Source organism: Silurus aristotelis, assembly GCF_946808225.1.
Source record: "Silurus aristotelis genome assembly, chromosome: 28".
Lineage (NCBI taxonomy): Eukaryota > Metazoa > Chordata > Actinopteri > Siluriformes > Siluridae > Silurus > Silurus aristotelis.
Window position 1 is genome coordinate 8,227,932 of NC_139601.1, and position 19,774 is coordinate 8,247,705.

The following is a 19,774-nucleotide window of genomic DNA, read 5'->3' on the forward strand; positions in this document are numbered from 1 at the left end:
TATTTTTTATTATTATTTTAAAATTGTTAATTCCTCAAATATTAATTTCATTAAATGTAAGTACAAAAATGACACACTTTATCTAAATGTAGTAAAATAGTTGCAACACTACCACACGATTGTCTTTATGTTTGTGTTTCTTCCATCTCTGAAGTTTTATATTCATCTCCATCTTTGTGAATCTGTCTTTTCATATGGTTTGAAGGCACACTGTTAAAATTATATTACTATACTAAAGTACTATTATACTACTACTGCTATACTACTAATATAGTGATATGCTCACAGTAAAGGGTTAACCTTTATGTTAAAACTTATTTAAGGAATTATCAAATACAGTGTGTTGGATATTTTAGGTCATTAGTCACCTTTAAGTGTAACATTCAAATACATTAACTAGAGTTGTCAACAAAGATGTTACTGTTATTTAAATATATATAAATAACTACTTTTATTTGAGCATATTAATAAATACAACTATTGATTCAGACACAATTGCTGTAATATTTATGCCACACTATAATAAGGATAATGTTACCTGAACATTAAATTCTAATGATCATAACCCTCTGTATCCACCCTTTTTGTTATGTAGTTGCTATGGCTGTATATTATAATCTACAGTAATGTTTTTACAACAATTTATATTTTTTGGATGGTAGTTTGTAACTTTTGTTTTGGGAATTGTATTGGTAATGCATACCTAAGAATTATGTCAGAGTAATCCTTTTTTGCTTTTTTGTGTCTAAATTTATTAATTTTGCATGGTCTTTTTTCAGAAAATTATGTTTTGGAATGCGTTATTTTAAATGCTTGTGGTTTTATATAAAACGTGAAAGAATAACATTCATTCATTCATTAATTTTCTCCCGCTTATCCGTAATTCGGGTCACGGGGGCAGAAGTCTAAGCAGGCATACCCCGCCTTCGACTGCTGCCCAATCCTCACAGCACCTTCCCTTACGGTCCCTCCTGCAGGTGGTGAGCCCACAGGAAGGCGGCCCCACGTCACTCCGACGTCACGGACCTTGATATTTCCCCCGTAAGGGACCCCCGGAGCATAGAGGGTTAAGGGCCTTGCTCAAGGGCCCAAGAGTGGCAGCCTGGCGATACCGGGGCTCGAACCCGTGAAAGAATAACAATGATTTTCTATTTCTTTAATTTAATGTTCAGTCCTTTACAATGATAAACAGCTAAAAAAAAATGATAAAGGTAATATAACAAATGATTTCAGAAATAAACATTTGAATTAATACATTAGTACATTGGAAGTTTTATCAAGGCCCTTAACCTGCAACTGCTCAGTTGTATGAATGTATAAACTAAGTTGTATAAACTCTGAATAAGGGTGTCTGCCAAATTCCTTTAATATACATTTACAAATTATTGTATAGAAATTTTATTTTTGAAGCCTTTTTTAGCCAATACTGTAGGTGGAACAGCACTATGGCTTTATTAAAAAACATATACTTTGTCTTTAACATTAATACTTTTAATGCTTTGCTTTCACCATAGCAAACCATATAAGAATAGTAATGGAAATGGAAATGTGCTATTGTTGTATTTACTTTATTGCAGAAAATAAATGATTAGGTATATGATTAAGGTTGATTCTAAAACCTTAGCAAATTATCAAACATAAATGCACATCAAACCAGGATTTAGCAGTCTAAACAGATTTGGTTTATGTTCGTTGCAAGCAATTTCAATACCATCTACACTTCTAGTTTTTTCTTCATTTGTAACTTGTAAAGAATTTGATAGCCGTCATCCCAAGCATAGATTAGCTGCTCCATGGGACTGTATTTGAAGCTTGAATGAGTGCCATAACGCTTTGGAAAATACACTGTAGGAGCATCATCATTGGTTACCATATCACTCACATCAAAAACACATTGGATACGGGAGCGGCCGGGAAGCTTGGAGTTGTAGACTACATAGACTGTGCCACACACCACAAAAGCTGCCTCTGCATTCTCTCTTGCACAAGGCGTATCCCACATCTGTTCAATGGTCAGAGTTTTAGGGTCCATCTTGGCTAATGAGACATGTTTCTCATTATTCTTTGTAGCATAAATGGCCCACAAACCTTCTTCATCTATAGCCAAGTCAATGTATGTCTCAGTATTGAGACTGTAGACTGGGAGCTGGTCATTGGCTGGAAATACAGCACTGTCCACCACAGAACCTTTCTGTAGGTCGAACTTTACCAGCCGTACCTCCTCACTGACTTTTACATAATACAGATGGTTGTTGTACACAGCATGACCCATACCTTGCCATTTTGAGGGAAGTTGGACAGCTTTGCCTGCTGCAATGCCTAGAGAAGAGGTGAAGTCACGTACAGAACTAAACTCATAGAGTGTGTCCTCTACTGTTCCATTGAAGAGGTAGACCTTCCCAGTGGAGACACCCATGTCTTTAGTCCACATGCCTTTAGTGCCACTGACACGTTTGAGAATCTTCATGCCTTTAATACTTGAGACCATGTCACTGCAGTCTTTGAAAAAAATAAATATGACATAATGGATTATCGGTCAGTTAATTTATAAAAGAAAAAAAGAAAAACAAAGAAAACAGAACAGGTTGTGACATTTATTTTGGACACACAAACACACACACATACACACACACACACACACACACACACACACACACACACAAACACACACACACAAACACAAACATATAATGTAACACAACATATAAAAAACATATAAAAGAATCTGAGCGACACTGACAAGGGCCAAAATGTAATAGTTAGGCAACTGGAACATGGTTTCATGGGTGTTTCATTAGGCATTGGTTAGTCCTGGAGGACCGGTGACAGGCTAACTAATACGTATGGATGGTGAGGACTAACTGATCCCACTGTAGGCTATTGTAATGCAAATTGCCAATCAATTTAATGCTAGCTATGGTACAAATCAGTCAGAGTGCCCATGCTGACTAGTGTCTCTAAACAAAAGTGTCAAGAATAGCCAAACAAGCATCAAAAGTGGACCATGGACAGTGAAAAAAGGTAGCCTGGTCTTATGTAACACATTTTCTATAACCATCTTGTGGATGAATGGATGCTTGTCTGTTACTTACCTGGGGAAGAGATGGCACTAAGATGAATTATGAGAATAAGGCTAGCCTGCAGAGGTAGTGTGATGCTCTGGCCAGTGCTCTACTAGAAAAGATTGAGTCCTGGCTTTCTTCTTGTGGGTATTACTTTGACACCTAAAACCTACCTATAAATGTTGTAGAGATAAATGTTCCCAGATCTTCAGGGAAGGGGAATTCCCTAATGATAGTGGCCTATTTAGACAGGATAATGCACTCTGACATTGCAAAATCATTCAGGAATGTTTTGAGGAACATGACATAGAGTTGCCTTGGTATCCATGTGCTAAAAAAGGAAGTCTGATCCATGGAGCAGCTTAGAGCTTACAAGACTTAAAGGATCTCCTGTTATTGTTTTAGTGGCAGATACTACATCACACTTTGAGAGGTGCTGTCTTTGTCTCAAAAGGTCAGACCTTGTCTCAAAAGGTCAGGTGGCTAAAATTATGGCTAATTGGTGTGTACTGTGTGTATGAAACAAAAATATTAAAACAGCTGTGTGCTGTGGCATCTGGCACCAAAACAGTCTATGAATGACCAGTTTAAACTCCCAAGTAGCCTAATTGAAAACAGTATACCAAGTATATTAATAATCAAATGCAAACAAATTTAAGAGAATAACTTCATTTTTGAACAAATACCTGATATAGAATTCTGAACTGTAATAGGGTTATAGTGAATGAGCTTTGGTATTTTATTTGTTAATTTGAAAACTTTTACAAAATAATATAGCTGTCCCATAAGTCTACAAGAAAAAAGGTAAAAGTAGTAAAAATGAAAAATTAAGGTAAAAATGAAATGGTAAATGTTTTTCAGTTTCAACAATGTAATTTACCATGAAGTACATGCAATTTACTCTATAACTATCCAGTCTTCTTTTTCTTCTTCTTCTTCTTCTTCTTCTTCTTCTTCTTCTTCTTCTTCTTCTTCTTTTTCTTCCTCTTCTCTCGGTTGCTCCCATTAGGGGTTAAACTTCCTACATGTTTAGTCCCTCTAATAAACTTGTTTCTAATCCTGTCCATCCTCATCACTCTCAATAAAAAGAATCTCAGCATATTCAGCTCTGCTACCTACAGCTCTGCCTCATGTCTTTTAGTCAATGCCACTGTCTCTAAACCATACAACATAGCAAATTATTTATTTGCTGTTTAAATGCTGTGTATAAATGCACTGTGCTACTACAGTGCTACTAGTGTTTCTAGTAGATCAATCTATCTACCTGCGCACAGGCATATGGCAAATTCTTATCCTCACAGTCTTAAATGAATAGGCAAATTAAATTGACATGCTTTTTTTTTAGAAATGCCAAGATGGAATTGGTCTTGAAAGCTTCACATCCTGTATATTTACAAAATCCCACCCTATAAATATTTTGGTCATATTTGGTCTGCCCTCTTATACAGTTTCTCCTAAAATGTTACAAAGATTACTTTTATAAATATAAATTTAAATAACTGTTTTCTGTTTGAACACTGACAAGAGTCAGTTTTTACAGTTTTATAATTAAGCTACTATCAACAGCTGCTTTAATGTTCTATGCACGTAAGCAAGAACTATCTACCTGTGGTGCAGTTTGCCCTACACAAAGAATTATAAATTGGAATGAGAAAGTAATTTGAATGAATTAACACCTTTTATTCTATTAATTTTAAGCCTATGAAGATGAGGCAAAAATATCTTGATTGAGTTGAAATGTTCTTTTCCTTAAAATTTTTTGACGATTCCTTTTTAGTTAGACCCTTTGCCACGGTTATACTATTCAAGAATTAATCAATAGTGGTGTCTGTTGCTGTCATCTAAATATATATATACATATATTAGGGATGGTAAAATTTACTGGTTCACATCTGTGCATCGGCAGAAAAGTTAACCATGTGATGCATCAATTTAAAAAAGTGTAACCAATAATTTGTAACCAATATTTTTTTATTTAGATTGATTTCTCTTCACTAAATATAAGTATATCAAACACTACAGAGACCGAGACGTGTCCTGAGTCCATAGTATATAGATTAACATGGCAGAGGTAGCGTTGTATTTTCCTGGAGACAGAACAGGAAAAGGACATCTGGTTTTATTTAATCGGTTTACTTTTTTTGCTCTACATAGGCTCCACAAAGTTATGTGAAAGGGCTGTGTGTTAGAAGTCAGAAGGCATTTAAGTAAATTTATGATTTGCTGTTTTTCTGAACCAAAGAAATAAAAGCAAACAATCTGTACCATATTGAATTCCATAGCATCATGTTTTTTTTTCCATTGCATCATATTGCACTGAATCAAATTTAAATCGGATGCACACAAAAAATATTTTCATTTAAAGTCCATCATCCACCCCTACATCAAATATCTTAAAAAGTCTACCTCTACTGTTTCAGCAGGATGCGCAACTGTAATTAAAATCACAGTTTACATGGAATGTGGAGCCATACCTGACAGCTTGGCATATTTTGACTTGTTCTTCTCCTTGGCCACAGTCACCTGCTGCTCTACCAACTTGTCATCCACATCCACGCAGGGCTGTGCTCCATTCTGTGTCTCAAGATAATCCATCTCACGTTCCACTCGATCAACACGGACCCCCACTGCATCAAGCTCACTCCTTAGTGCCTCCTTGTTCTTGTCCAGGCTCTCAAGCTGAGCTACAATCTGCTGCTTGAGCTCCCGTAGCTCTGCAGTGTAGCGGCTTGTCTGCTCATGCCACAAGGAGATTCGATCCTAGCATTTAAAAAAAAAAAAAAGTTAAGAAGTCACACAGACATTCAAATGCTAAGAGTCAAGTCAAGTCAAGTTTATTTCTATACTACTTTTCACAACAGACATTGTCTCAAAGCAGCTTTACAGAATTTTAAGAGTTAAATGAATGAATGGTGTGCATTTATCCCTGATGAGCAAGCCATGGCGACTGTGGCAAGGAAAACCCCCTTAGATGTTATAAGAAAGAAACCTTGAGAGGAACCAGACTCAAAAGGGGAACCCATCCTCATTTGGGTGAAAGAGTAATTATTTCTTGTATAGTACTGTATATAAAGTATAAAAGAATGTGGACTTGATGTGGATCGCATTTTTGTTATTAATTTTGTGCATTATGTTAAACATTCGCAAATTTATATTCTGTTCTCGATATGCCTTACTAGCTCAAAAGTCATGATTACCAAATAATACTGTCACATCCTTTTGCTAAACAAGTTATTTATTTAATCTGTGATTCACTGAAAAAAACTTTATGAAGAGACATAAATGCAGAGGTAGTATAAAAGGGACACGTATACTTTTTCCTTTTTTGGATAATTCTAGGGAAAAGGCTATACAGGTAGAAAAAGGTTAGACTTATGGAAGATCAAGAGAGAAATCAGAATATGAAATTTCACTTTTACATACAGTATCTAACAAAAGTGAGTACACAGCATTGTAGTATTTCTTCTCAAGGCTCAATACTATAGAAATAGATCTTGGATATATTTTAGAGTAGTCAATATGCAGCAATGTGTATAGCAGTATAGATTTACTGTCCTCCGAAAATAACTCAACATACAGATATTATTGTCAAAATAGCTGGCAACAAAAGTGAGTATACCCTAAGTAAACATGCCAAAACTGTGTCCAAAGTGTAAATAGTTTGTGTGAGCACCATTGTTATCTAGCACTGCTTTAATCCCCCTGGGCATGGAATTCACCAGAGCTGCACAGGTTGTTGCTGGGATCCTCTTCATGACATCGCAGAACTGCTGGATGTTAGACATATATTGTAGCGCTGTTAAACCTTCCACTTAAGGATGCTCCACAGGTGCTCAATAGGGTTAAGCACTGAAGACATACTTGGCCACTCCATCACCTTCAGCTTCCTCAGCATAGCAGTTGTCACCTTGGCGATGTGTTTGGGGTCGTTATTATGTTGGAAAACTGTTTAGATTTTGAAGGAAGGGTGTCATTTTTTGCTTCAGAATGTCACAGTACATGTTGGAATCCATGTTTTCCTTTAATAAACCGCAGCCCCCCAGAACCCGCAGCACTCATGGAGCCCCAGACCATGAAGCTACCACCACCATTCTTGACTGTAGGCAAAACACAATTTTCTTGATACTCCTCACCAGGGCATCACCACTAATGCCGGACACCATCTGAGCCAAACAAGTTTATTTTAGTCTCATCAGACCACAGGACATGGTTCCAGTAATTAATTTTTTTTTCGGACAGGTTTTCTACAGCACTGTTTGAGGGCCTTTTTGGGAGTCATCTTCAAAAGATGCTTCCTTCTTGGATGATGGCTATGCAAACTGACTTGTTGCAGTGTGTGGCATATGGTCTGAGCACTGACAAGTGGACCTTCCGCTTCTGCAACCTCTAAGGCAATGCTGCAGCACTCATGTGTCTGTTTTTTGAAGCCAGCTTCTACACCTGACGCACAGCACAAGGACTTAACTTCTTCGATCGACCCTTGCAAGGCCTGTTCCGAGTGGAATCTATCTTGGAAAAGCTCTGTATGACACTGGTCACTTTACTGTAGCTCAGTTTCAGGGTGTTCAAGGTAATTCTTAAATCTTCAGAGAGTTCTTTGCCTTGAGGTGCCATGTTAAAAATCCAGTGGTCATATAAAAGAATTGTATTCAAAGCACCAAATTTTAACTGCTCTAATACAAGATACAATATTTTTCTAATCCTGTCAAGCAGATAAAAACATGAAATATGTTAAATAGGACATGTGGCTTTGCATAGTTAAATGAGAGCTTTTATTACTTAGGGTGCACTCAACTTTGTTACCAGTTACTTTGACAATAATGGCTGTATGTTGAGTTATTTTTAGAGGCCAGTGAATCTGTACTGTTATATAAACTTCACAGTGGCTGATCTAATCTAATATATATGTTTTACATATTTCTATAGTATTGTCCTTTAAGGAGATATACTAAAATGGTTGCTGAAATGTGAGGGGTGTACTTTCTTTTGTGAGATACTGTATACTGCATATATACAGTGGGTACGGAAAGTATTCAGACCCCCTTAAATTTTTCACTCTTTTTTATTTTGCAGCCATTTGCTAAAATCATTTAAGTTCATTTCTTTTCCTAATTAATGTACACATAGCACCCTATATTGACAGAAAAACACAGAATTGTTGACACTGTTGCAGATTTATTAAAAAAGAAAAACTAAAATATCACATGGTCCTAAGTATTCAGACCCTTTGCTCAGTATTTAGTAGAAGCCCCCTTTTGATCTAATACAGCCAGGAGTCTTTTTTGGAAAGATGCAACAAGTCTTTCACACCTGGATTTGGGGATCCTCTGCTATTCCTCCTTGCAGATCCTCTTCAGTTCTGTCAGGTTGGATGGTAAACGTTGGTGGACAGCTATTTTTAGGTCTCTCCAGAGATGCTCAATTGGGTTTAAGTCATTGCTCTGGCTGAGCCATTCAAGAACAGTCACAGAGTTGTTGTGAAGCCACTCCATCGTTATTTTAGCTGTGTGCTTAGGGTCATTGTCTTGTTGGAAGGTAAACCTTCAGCCCAGTCTGAGGTCCAAAGCACTCTGGAGAAGGTTTTTGTCCAGGATATCCCTGTGCTTGGCCGCATTCATCTTTCCCTTGATTGCAACCAGTCGTCCTGTCCCTACAGCTGAAAAACACCCCCACAGCATGATGCTGCCACCACCATGCTTCATTGTTGAGACTGTACTGGACAGGTGATGAGCAGTGCCTGGTTTTCTCCACACATACCGCTTAGAATTAAGGCCAAAAAGTTCTATCTTGGTCTCATCAGACCAGAGAATCTTATTTCTCACCATCTTGGAGAACTCCATGCGGGTTTTCATGTGTCCTGCACTGAGGAGAGGCTTCCGTCGGGCCACTCTGCTATAAAGCCCCACTGGTGAAGGGCTGCAGTGATGGTTGACTTTCTACAACTTTCTCCCATCTCCCGACTGCATCTCTGGAGCTCAGCCACAGTGATCTTTGGGTTCCTCTTTACCTCTCTCACCAAGGCTCTTCTCCCCCGATAGCTCAGTTTGGCCGGACGGCCAGCTCTAGGAATGGTTCTGGTCGTCCCAAACGTCTTCCATTTGAGGATTATGGAGGCCACTGTGCTCTTAGGAACCTTAAGTGCAGCAAATATTTTTTTGGAACCTTGGCCAGATCTGTGCCTTGCCACAATTCTGTCTCTGAGCTCTTCAGGCAGTTCCTTTGACATTAATGATTCTCATTTGCTCTGACATGCATTGTGATCTGTAAGGTCTTATATAAACAGGTGTGTGGCTTTCCTAATCAAGTCCAATCAGTATAATCAAACATTTCTGGACTCAAATGAAGGTGTAGAACCATCTCAAGGATGATCAGAAGAAATGGAGAGCACCTGAGTTAAATATATGAGTGTCACAGCAAAGGGTCTGAATACTTAGGACCATGTGATATTTCAGTTTTTCTTTTTTAATAAATCTGCAAAAAGGTCAACAATTCTGTGTTTTTCTGTCAGTATGGGGTGCTATGTGTACATTCATGAGGAAAAGAAATGAACTTAAATGATTTTAACAAATGGCTGCAATATAACAAAAAGTAAAAAATTTAAGGGGGTCTGAATACTTTCCGTACCCACTGTATATATATATATATATATATATATATATATATATATATATATATATATATATATATATATATATATACACACACACACACACACACACACACACACACACACACACACACACACACATATATATATATATATATATATATATATATATATATATATATATATATATATATATGTGTGTGTGTGTGTGTGTGTGTGTGTGTGTGTGAAGGGAACTCCATGTATAAGCGAAATCAGGCTGAAACAAAGAAAAATAAATAATTGATTGTCCATTGAATGCTAGGAGCAACCGTTTGTGAAAACAGATGTATATTCTCACTGCAAAACATTCTTAAGAGTTTGTAGTCAGAGTGACTCATGTGTGCCTCTCTAAATGGAAAGGCCATTGAGTATGCAGTTGATTCTGTTTAAAGCCGATCTTCTTAGAGTTCTGGATGTGCTGGTGTGGCTGGGAGCACAGGTAACTTCATGCTTACCTCAATCGCAAGCAGTCTTCTCTCTAAATAGTCCATCAAGGCTTGTTGCTGTGCTGCAGCAAGTCCACCAAGTAAAACAATGAGGAACTGTAGGACTCTCATGATCCAACGGAAAGTTCTTGTCTGCTGCCTGTGAGTGTCTATGATATAAGTGCACAGAGAGGGAGGAAGTCTTCACACTGAGTGCTTACTTTGACTGGAATGTTTTGACAAGCCAGATAGGAGGAGCATGTAACATCTGGAACTGCCATAGCCTTTCTTTAGACTTTACTTTTTTGCTCTCTTTTCTGTAATTGTCACAGCTAATGCTTCATATACAGTAGAAATTGCATTTTCAAAATGCTTTTTAATGTGTGGTAGTTCATCATATTGAAAGCCATGAAAAACTGGTTAAACTATATTTGCTGCTGAGAGAAAGCTTCATAGAATAACCCGGAATCACTGTTTCTATAGGTCAACAGAATGCAGTTGCATCCCCCCCCCCCTTCTCTCTCTCTCTCTCTCTCTCTCTCTCTCTCTCTCTCTCTCTCTCTCTCTCTCTCTCTCTCTCTCTCTCTCTCTCTCTCTCTCTCTCTCTCTCTCTCTAGGTGAAGTTAAATATGCTCCCGAGGTTCCAGTGACCCCTCTCCCCCCCTCAGATCTGCCCACTTTGTCCTGGCCTGCCTCTGGATCATGTTCTCTTCGATTGGGGATCCATGAAATTATGGAGTAAGAACAGGAACACTGAGGATTTGGATTTGGACTGTAGTTAATGTCAGCAGTCTGCTATACTGACTCAGGACTACAGTTTGCATCTGATCACATCACGGCACACCTCAACATTGTTTATCTGCAATAAAAGGACATTTGGTGCACCCCAAATGAGGATGGGTTTCCTCTCAAGTCTGGTTCCTCTCAAGGTTTCTTCCTTTTGCCATCTCTGGGAGTTTTTCCTTGCCACAGTCACCATTGGCTTTTTAATCAGGGACAAACTTACACTTATAAAGAACATCTTATTAGTTTTTATCACCACATTATCTGTGTAAAGCTGCTTTGAGACAATGTTCATTATTAAAAGTGCTATACAAATAAAAATTAATTGAATTGAATAGAAATTGAAAATCATGAAAGTTATCTGCACAAATTTAGCTGTGTTTAATTATGATTGATTATTTTTACTTTCCAAAAAGCACTTCAGAAGTGCTCTCCAAAACTGCCAAACCAGCAAATACAAAAATGGTTCTTTTCAAATGGGAAGTAAGGTGCCAACTGCAAAGCCAAGGTTGTGGAAAAAAATGCTAATGAAAAATAATACAGTGCATTGCTGTTGTAATACTAAAGAAGTGGAAGCAAAGGTGTTTTATAAAGTGCACATGTAACAACAAACAAGATAAAATGAAACACAAAATAAAAAAATAAAAAAAACATGAACCTGGAAACAAGGGTACAAAAAGGAGCATGAACAAAAAACATGAGGCAAATGTGAGACAAGGAGTGCCCTGAAAGGTGGGAGTTACATTACATGTTATAATAAATGGTGACAAGGAACACGTAAGTGATTATTGAAATGTGACAGTCACCTGCTGCAGTAAAGTGCAGGAACTGTCAATCAAACAACACATCTTTAATTCATTTAAACTAAAATCCATCTCTGCCCCAGCAGCAATACTGTAAATCGCTGCACAGACCTTCTGGCAGGGGTGCAAAGTAAAAAATGACACATACTGGTTACTTTATTTGAATAGATTTTTTCTTTACTAAAATATTTTTTTGATAATTATATTTTATTAACTAGCTTAAAAAGGATAAATAAGGATAAATGTATTTGACCTGCCTTTGCTACATGCCATATCATGATCATTTACTCCTTTCCCCAATTATGAGTGCTTAACACATAGGAAAACAGTCCCATCCAAACAAATCTCACAAAAAAAAAGTACAAAAATAGCATCAACTTCTTTTAATAATAGAATAGGAGGGAGAAAATGTGGTGGATGCTGCAACAAGGACCAGTGTCAGTATAACATCCAAATATCTATATTAAAACCTGAAATAGCCTTTAATCAGGGCACTAATCTAAGCAAGATTTGACCTGGTGACCTTTGCCTCACAGCTCATTCCACCCACACAGAAACTCCATAGTTTTGCCTTGACAGCAACATGTGGCCCTGGATTTAGAGGAATTTTGTTCAGATATGGAGGTGTATACGTGACTATTAGATGCTACATTTTCTAAATAAAAAAGCTGATGATAGCGAAACAGTAATACTTACAATAAGGTTGTTCTTTTTTTCTAACCAGGAAGTGGATTCTTTAGAGTTGTATGTCCAGCTTCAAGAATTTCTCTTAAAATGGGAAAATCCTGACAATTCCACATATCGAAGGAGTGAATGAATAAAGGAATAAAGATGTGTTAATGTATGCAGAAATAAGTAGAACATTTAAGTAGATCATCTTTAGATTATTAAATATTAATTTGTAAATCACTCACACACACATATACACACACACACACACACACATACACTCGCACACCTTTATTGCCCAAAGTGGGTCTTCTTCTTCGTCTTCTTCTTCTTTAGGCTTCTCCTAAAAGGGTTTGCCACAGCGGATCATCCGTCTCCACACCACCCTGTCCTCTACATATGCATCTTTCAAACCAACTACCTGCATGTCTTCCCACACCACATCTATAAACCGACTCCTTGGCCTTCCTCTTTTCCTCCTTCCTGGTGGCTCCATCCTCAGCATTCTCCTACCAATATACCCCATGTCCCTTTTGCACATGCCCAAACCATCTTAATTTTGCCTCCCTCACCTTGTCTCCAAATCGTCCTACATGTGCTGTCCCTCTAATAAACAAATTCTGTCCATCGTCGTCACTCCCAATGAAATCCTCAACATCTTCAGCTCTGCTACCTGCAGCTCCACATCCTGTTTTTTACTCAGTGCCACTGTCTCTAAACCATCCAACATCTCAGGTCTCACCACAGTCCTATAAAATTTCCCTTTCACTCTTGCAGATACCCTTCTATCACAAATCACTCCTGACACTCTTCTGCCCCAACTCCACCCTGCCTGCACACCTCTCATTTACACGCATGCACTCCATCTTACTCCTCCTTAGTAATTCACCTCCTGCTTTACCATCTCCACACCATCCAACCTTCTCTCCATCCTTTATTGCTCTAACTTGCAGCACATCCTTCCCAGCTAGGTCCATCTGCCTGGCCAATTGGTATAAATCCTTTTCTCCTTCCTTAGTGTCCAACCTTTCATACAGCTCCTCATATGCCTTTTCCTTGGCTTTCGCCACATCCCTCTTTACCTGTGGCCTTCCTTGTACTCCTGCCTACTTTTCTCATTACACTATCGATTCAAATTCTGTTTTGCCAACATCTTTCTCCTTATGCTTTCCTGCACTTCCTCATTCCACCACCACGCCTCTTTGTCTTTCTTTGTCTTTCCAGATGTCACACCAAGTACCTTTCTAGCTGTCTCCCTTATCACTTCTGCAGTAGTTGCCCAATCATCCAGCACCTCTTTACCATGAGTCCCCTGTCAGACCTCTTCCCTGAGCCTTCCTCCTTTAGTTTCCACCTTTTTATTCTTTTCTCACTCCTCACTTTCTTCCTCTTCTTCTTCACCTCCAAAAGCATCCTACAGACGACCATCCAATGCTGTCTAGCTACACTGTCCTCTGCCAACACCTTACAGTCTCCAATCTCCTTCAGGAGATGTGTGCACCTTCCTCCACTCTTATACGTCACTCTATGATCCTCATTCTTCTTAAAATGCGTGTTCACCATTGCCATTTCCATCATTTTAGCAAAATCCACCACCATTTGCCCTTCCACATTCCTCACCTTTAAGCCATAACCCATGACCTCTGTTCCCTTTACCTACATGGCCATTGAAATCTGCCCCAATCACCAATCTTTCATACGTAGGTACACCTTCTACCACATCATTTAACTCACTTCAGAATTTTTCCTTTACCTCCATCTCACAGGCCACTTGTGGAGCATAAGCACTGATGACATTTTTCATCACCCCTTCAACTTCCAGCTTCACGTTCATCACCCTATCAGAATGACCTCCACTGCATTAAAGAACAGTTAAAACCCACCTCCAATGTTCCTGGTCTTACTTTCTTTCCACTTGGTACACAACATACCTACCTTTCTCCTCTCCATCATATCTGCTACCTCTCTCCCTACCAGTCATAGTACCAACATTTAAAGTACCAACCCCAACCTCCACTCTCTTACACTTCTTCTTTTCCTGCCATCTCTGTAGACATCTTCCTCCTCTCCTCTTCCTCTTTCACCAGACATTAGCTCAATTTCCACCTGGTACAGTACCTGTAGGTTCATTGGTAACCCGGGCCTCGACCAATCCGGTATGAAATTCTGATTCGTGATCCGCATATTTCATTTGGAACATGTTTTACGCTGGATGCCCTTACTAACGCAACCCTTCTCATTTATCCTACACATCATAATCTTGTGCTCCAGTACATCTGATCAAATGCACATTATGAACTTGTGCTTGTTAATATTATGAACAGCAGCTACGCTAATTTCTCTCCACTGCTACTCTTTCTCTACCCATCCCGAGGCATCCTGAGGTTGCGCCAGCTCCAGTCGTGTCCCACCTCATGAAGATTATGGAACTATAGTATGGAACTAAGTAGATGCCAACCCCACAAACATCTCGAACCATCTAGAGACGTTCCAACGACATTTGGATTCCACTTTATGTAGAGTTTGGACATTGGACATCTTTATGTGTTTAAGGACTCTGGTATGGAGGAGTTGGTGTTGGCTCTATGAAGATCTTAATTGTTAAATTATTTTATGAATTGCTCACTAGCTCCTGGTTCCATAACATCAACTGACTGTATAAGACTGTAGAAAGGACATTACTCACAATCTTACCTTCTGGTGCTCATGTTAGTTTTCACTCTTCAAGGTTTCTTTCTCATAACATCTAAGGGAGTTTTTCTTTGCCACAATCGCCCCAGGCTTTTCTTATCAGGGATAATTTAATTCCTAAATTCTGTAAAACTGCTTTGAGACAATGTCCATTGTGAAAAGCGCTATAGAAATATACTTGACTTGCTTGTTTAATCTTCTAAACAAATTTGAAAAGTGTTAGATTTCCAGTAGATAGCAACAATGTTCTCCTAAACTATGGCCTTTTCTAAACTTATCACCACAAATTAAACTAAGAAACATACATTGTAACAGAAAATGTTGCAATTCTAATAGGCCCGGTTATATACAAACATTATTAAATTAGATAATTTAAATAAAAATACCATAAATCCCCAAAATACTACAACAACTATAGTGTCAAAATATTATTAAAATGTGTTATCATGTTAGACAAAAAAAGACACAATTATGTTACATAATCTCTGATCACTGAAACTCCAGACATTATTAACATATTTCAAACTTAAGAATAGTCTTTCTAGACTAGGCCAACAAAATATTTTTTCATAAACTTCATTTAGATTATTTATATGATCATAATCATTCATTACATCACACTACCTCTGTCCATTTTTCTTCTTCTTTGCTTCTCTTTTTATTCCCTGGGCACAAGAGGGCTTCAGTCTTTTTGACATGCTGATAATGTATTAGTGGACATCTATCACAATCAGGCACTGTAACTGTATGTGAGATTGATCATGCATCAAACCGGGATGAGTAAGAAGAGCAATAAAATAGTTATCTTTTTGTGGGATGATTAATTTTTGTAATATTTTAAATTTATAGTATTGAAGTAGTGTTGGTAAACATGCTGCATCCAAATAACGTCAACATTACAACGACGTTTAAATACAACATTGTGGCAAAATTCTCCTGACTGAAAGTAAGTAAACTAACCGACTGTTAAATATACTAAAGAAAATAAATAATAAACTTGTACAACAGTATACTCAAGTAATAAAAAAAAGTAGTGGCTATTTACACCAACGTGAATCTGTGTATGGTTCTTAAATATATAAACACAAAGAACGTCAAACGACGTGAAGAGAGGAAAAGCCCAGTAGATGGCAGTAGAACAAAACAAAACCAATTACAGTTTTTCTCAAATGCTAAAACACATTTCACAAACGTTTCCTCCATGTTCCCCAATGTCAAAACACAACACCCTTTTCTAAAGCTACATAAACACAACCACACCTTCTCACTTCAAAACTCAAACTTTCACACCAAAAGAGCAGCTCGAAGCTTTCAAAAATGTAAACACTATACACATCATTACACACTACAGCAAAACAATTGAAAACACAATGCTCAATTTGTGAGAAGGTTCTTTGTTTCATAACTGCCAGTGCATATTTTTGAAACTTTACAGTAATGGATGTTCTTAGATCTCTGCAGAGGATTAGGCATTTAGATTTGAGAGTTTCATATGAAGAGTATAAATCTATAGTAAATTCTGCATGTACACTACTGTAACACAACTCACTGCAAAAACAGAATCTATTGCACACAACAGTACTCTTGAAAACATGATCAGGGTGTGAAGTTTTTTTTATTTACTTTATTCACACCACACACACACACACACACACACCACAATCACTGTGAGGCATCATGTCGCTGAGCTGCATCGGGCCACATCACCTCATCCACATCGCAGGCTATATTGTCTCTTGCCAGGCACCGCGGGAAAAACGCCCTGGAATGGCGAATCCATCCTTGGAAGGCCTCCACTGGGATGTCAACACAGGCCAGCTCCATTGCCCTTAGGAGGTTCTCTATAGTGTATGGTTGTCTGTCATAAACCGTCCATCTCTATGATGAGAAGAACTCCTCTATAGGGTTCAGGAAAGGGGAGTAGGGTGGCAGTGGTTACTGTTGGTGGTGAACCACTCTCTGATTTGGTTTGTTTTGTGTAAGCGTACATTGTCCCAAATGATCACATAAATTTGATGTGCGGGCACAGGATGGTGTTGTTGGCGGTCCAGGAGGATGTCTTTTAGCTCCTCTAGGAAGGTGAGGAGACATTGGGTGTTGTAAGACCCAAGGACAGCATGCCGGTGGACAAGGCCCTCCAAACCCATGACCGCACAAAGAGTAATATTACTTTGGCCAATGATGTTACAGCCTCTTTGCCTTCGTTTCTGCAGGTTGAAGCCAGCCTCATCCAGGAAGATGTACTCATGAGGTCTGGCCATCGTGTCCAACTGTAATATCCTCTGTGAAAATGTGAAAGTGCACAGGTGTTCAGAACAACAGTCAATCAGGTAGCACTGTATTGTCCAGAAGTAATGTAGGCCACTTAGCAACACAGTATGTCCACTAACTGTACTGTGAACATGTATGTATACTTACTTGCACATACTCGTAACGTAGGTCTTTGTGTCGCGCAGAGTTGCGCTCAAAGGGAACCATATAGACCTGTTTTATCCGCATCTTTTGGCGCCGGAGAACTAGGTCAATTGTGGCCAAGCTGACATCATCAATGCTCTCAAAGTTGACATTATCGGCAATGACTTTGTCTCTGATCTCCCGGAGTCTGATGAGGTTGTTCTCACAAACCATATCCACAATGAGGGTTTCTTGTGCCGCTGTAAATATGGCAACCCTCCCACCTCTATGTGGCATTCTTTCAACTCTAAAGAAAGAAACATGTGTTGTCAGTTTACAATACAGTAACAACTGATTTGAAACCAATAGACTACTTTCAAAGGCTTTTAAAATTGTATTGTGACAAAGAAAGCAATAGAGTACAATACCTGTTGTGTTGTCTGAATGCCCTGATAATGGTGGCCACGGTGAACCTAATCAGGTTTGGACGGACTCATAGTCCTGCTTCAGCCATTGTCATGCCATGGACAATGACATGGTCAATGACTGTTGCTTGCATCTCGTCCGTAATGATGGTGCGAGGTTGTCTTGCTTTCCCTCCTGGACCTTCTCCTCTCCCTTGTTGGCCTGCTCCTCTTCCTCCTCTGATTTGAACTCCTCTTCCTCGTTGGCCTGCTCCTCTTCCTCCTCTGATTTGAACTCCTCTTCCTCGTTGGCCTGCTCCTCTTCCTCCTCTGATTTGAACTCCTCTTCCTCGTTGGCCTGCTCCTCTTCTTCCATGGCCAGCTCTTCTCCCTCCTCTGACTCGAATTCCTCTTCCCCTGACTCTGCCTTCATCCATTGTGTTTGTTTGGAATCTTCAGCAAACTGTGCACTCTGAACTTGCTTTTGTACATGTGGTCACAGCATTAGCAACAAGTGTCTTCAATTTTGAGTCGTTGTGTGTAATGAATGATGCCAGGTGTGTTCATTGTGTTCAAATATTGCTGACTGTGGCAAGCATTTTGCATCACATGAGCTTTCATTTAAGAATATAAGCAGAGATCTTTTGCTACACTGTCCCCCGCCAACACCTTACAGTCTCCAATCTCCTTCAGGTTGCATCTCCTACACAGAAGATAATCCACCTGTGTGCACCTTCCTCCACTCTTATACGTCACCCTATGATCCTCCTTCTTCTTAAAATACGTGTTCACCACTGCCATTTCCATCCTTTTAGCAAAATCTACCACCATCTGCCCTTCCACATTCCTCTCCTTAAAACCATACCTACCCATCACCTCCTCATCACCTCTGTTCCCTTCACCTACATGCCCATTAAAGTCTGCCCCAATCACCAATCGTTCTTTCCTAGGTACACCATCTACCACTTCATCTAATTCACTCCAGAATCTTTCTTTCTCCTCCATCTCACAGCCAACTTGTGGAGCATAGGCACTGATGACATTTATCATCATCCCTTCAACTTCCACCTTCACGATCATCACCCTATCAGAAACTCTCTTCACCTCCACTACACTCTTACTGTACGCTTCCTTCAGAATCACCCCTACACCATTTCTCTTTCCATCCACACCATGATAAAACAGTTAAAACCCACCTCCAATGTTCCTGGCCTTACTCCCTTTCCACTTGGTCTCCTGAACACACAACACATCTCTCTCCTCTCTTCTCCTCTCCATCATATCAGCTATCTCTCTCCCTTTACCCGTCATAGTACCAACATTTAAAGTACCAACCCGAACCTGTACTCTCCTACACTGCTCCTTTTCCTGCCGTCTCTGTAGACGCCTTCCTCCTCTCCTTCTCCTCCTTCTCCTCCTTCGGCCAACAGTAGCCCAATTTCCACCGGTACCCTGTCGGCTAACGATACCTGTGGCGGTCGTTGTTAACCCGGGCCTCGACCGATCCGGTATGAAATTCTCATTTGTGATCCGCATATTTGATTTGGCACATGTTTTACGCTGGATGCCCTTCCTAACGCAACCCTCCCCATTTACCCGGGCTTGGGACCGGCACTAAGAGTACACTGGCTTGTGCCCCCCTAATGGCTGGGTTATACAAATAAATAGTTTAAACATCATATATTGTGATTTCTGGATTTTTTTTTAGATTATGTCTCTCACAGTGGACATGCACCTACGATGACAATTTCAGACCCCTTCATGATTTCTAAGTGGGAGAACTTGCAAAATAGCAGGGTATTCAAATACTTATTTTCCTCACTGTATATATATATATATATATAAATATATATATATATATATATATATATATATATATATATATATATATATA

General features: G+C 39.0%; 2 protein-coding genes across 3 annotated transcripts; both read right to left on the reverse strand.

Annotated features, from left to right (window-relative positions):
• Positions 1 to 1,552: 1,552 nt before the first annotated feature.
• olfml3b (olfactomedin-like 3b) lies at positions 1,553 to 10,726 on the reverse strand. The gene is made up of 3 exons (XM_083534244.1): positions 10,167 to 10,726; positions 5,537 to 5,822; positions 1,553 to 2,499 (listed from the first exon to the last, which is right to left on the reverse strand). The coding sequence occupies exons 1-3, from the start codon at positions 10,266 to 10,268 to the stop codon at positions 1,715 to 1,717; spliced, it is 1,173 nt and encodes a 390-aa protein (XP_083390370.1). The 5' UTR covers positions 10,269 to 10,726; the 3' UTR covers positions 1,553 to 1,714.
• Positions 10,727 to 17,659: 6,933 nt separating this feature from the next.
• On the reverse strand, positions 17,660 to 18,508 carry LOC310722382 (uncharacterized protein). 2 transcript variants are annotated; one of them, XM_083534807.1, is made up of 2 exons: positions 17,905 to 18,508; positions 17,660 to 17,783 (listed from the first exon to the last, which is right to left on the reverse strand). In XM_083534807.1, exon 1 carries the CDS (start codon positions 18,311 to 18,313, stop codon positions 17,993 to 17,995), a length of 321 nt encoding a protein of 106 aa, XP_083390933.1. In that variant the 5' UTR covers positions 18,314 to 18,508; the 3' UTR covers positions 17,660 to 17,783; positions 17,905 to 17,992. The 2 variants fall into 2 exon arrangements, with proteins under 2 accessions (XP_083390933.1, XP_083390934.1); XM_083534808.1 differs by having other exon boundaries at positions 17,677 to 17,774.
• Positions 18,509 to 19,774: the final 1,266 nt, after the last annotated feature.

What these genes read in the sequence shown, in the direction of transcription:
- LOC310722382 (XM_083534807.1), bottom strand. Translation starts at nt 18,313, where the DNA reads ATGAAGGCAGAGTCAGGGGAAGAGGAATTCGAGTCAGAGGAGGGAGAA.
- olfml3b (XM_083534244.1), bottom strand. Translation starts at nt 10,268, where the DNA reads ATGAGAGTCCTACAGTTCCTCATTGTTTTACTTGGTGGACTTGCTGCA. An exon ending in GAAGACTGCTTGCGATTGAG is followed by an intron (nt 5,823 to 10,166) that starts GTAAGCATGAAG and finishes TTTAAATGCTAG; the next exon opens with GATCGAATCTCCTTGTGGCA. An exon ending in AAAATATGCCAAGCTGTCAG is followed by an intron (nt 2,500 to 5,536) that starts GTATGGCTCCAC and finishes TTTTTTTCAAAG; the next exon opens with ACTGCAGTGACATGGTCTCA.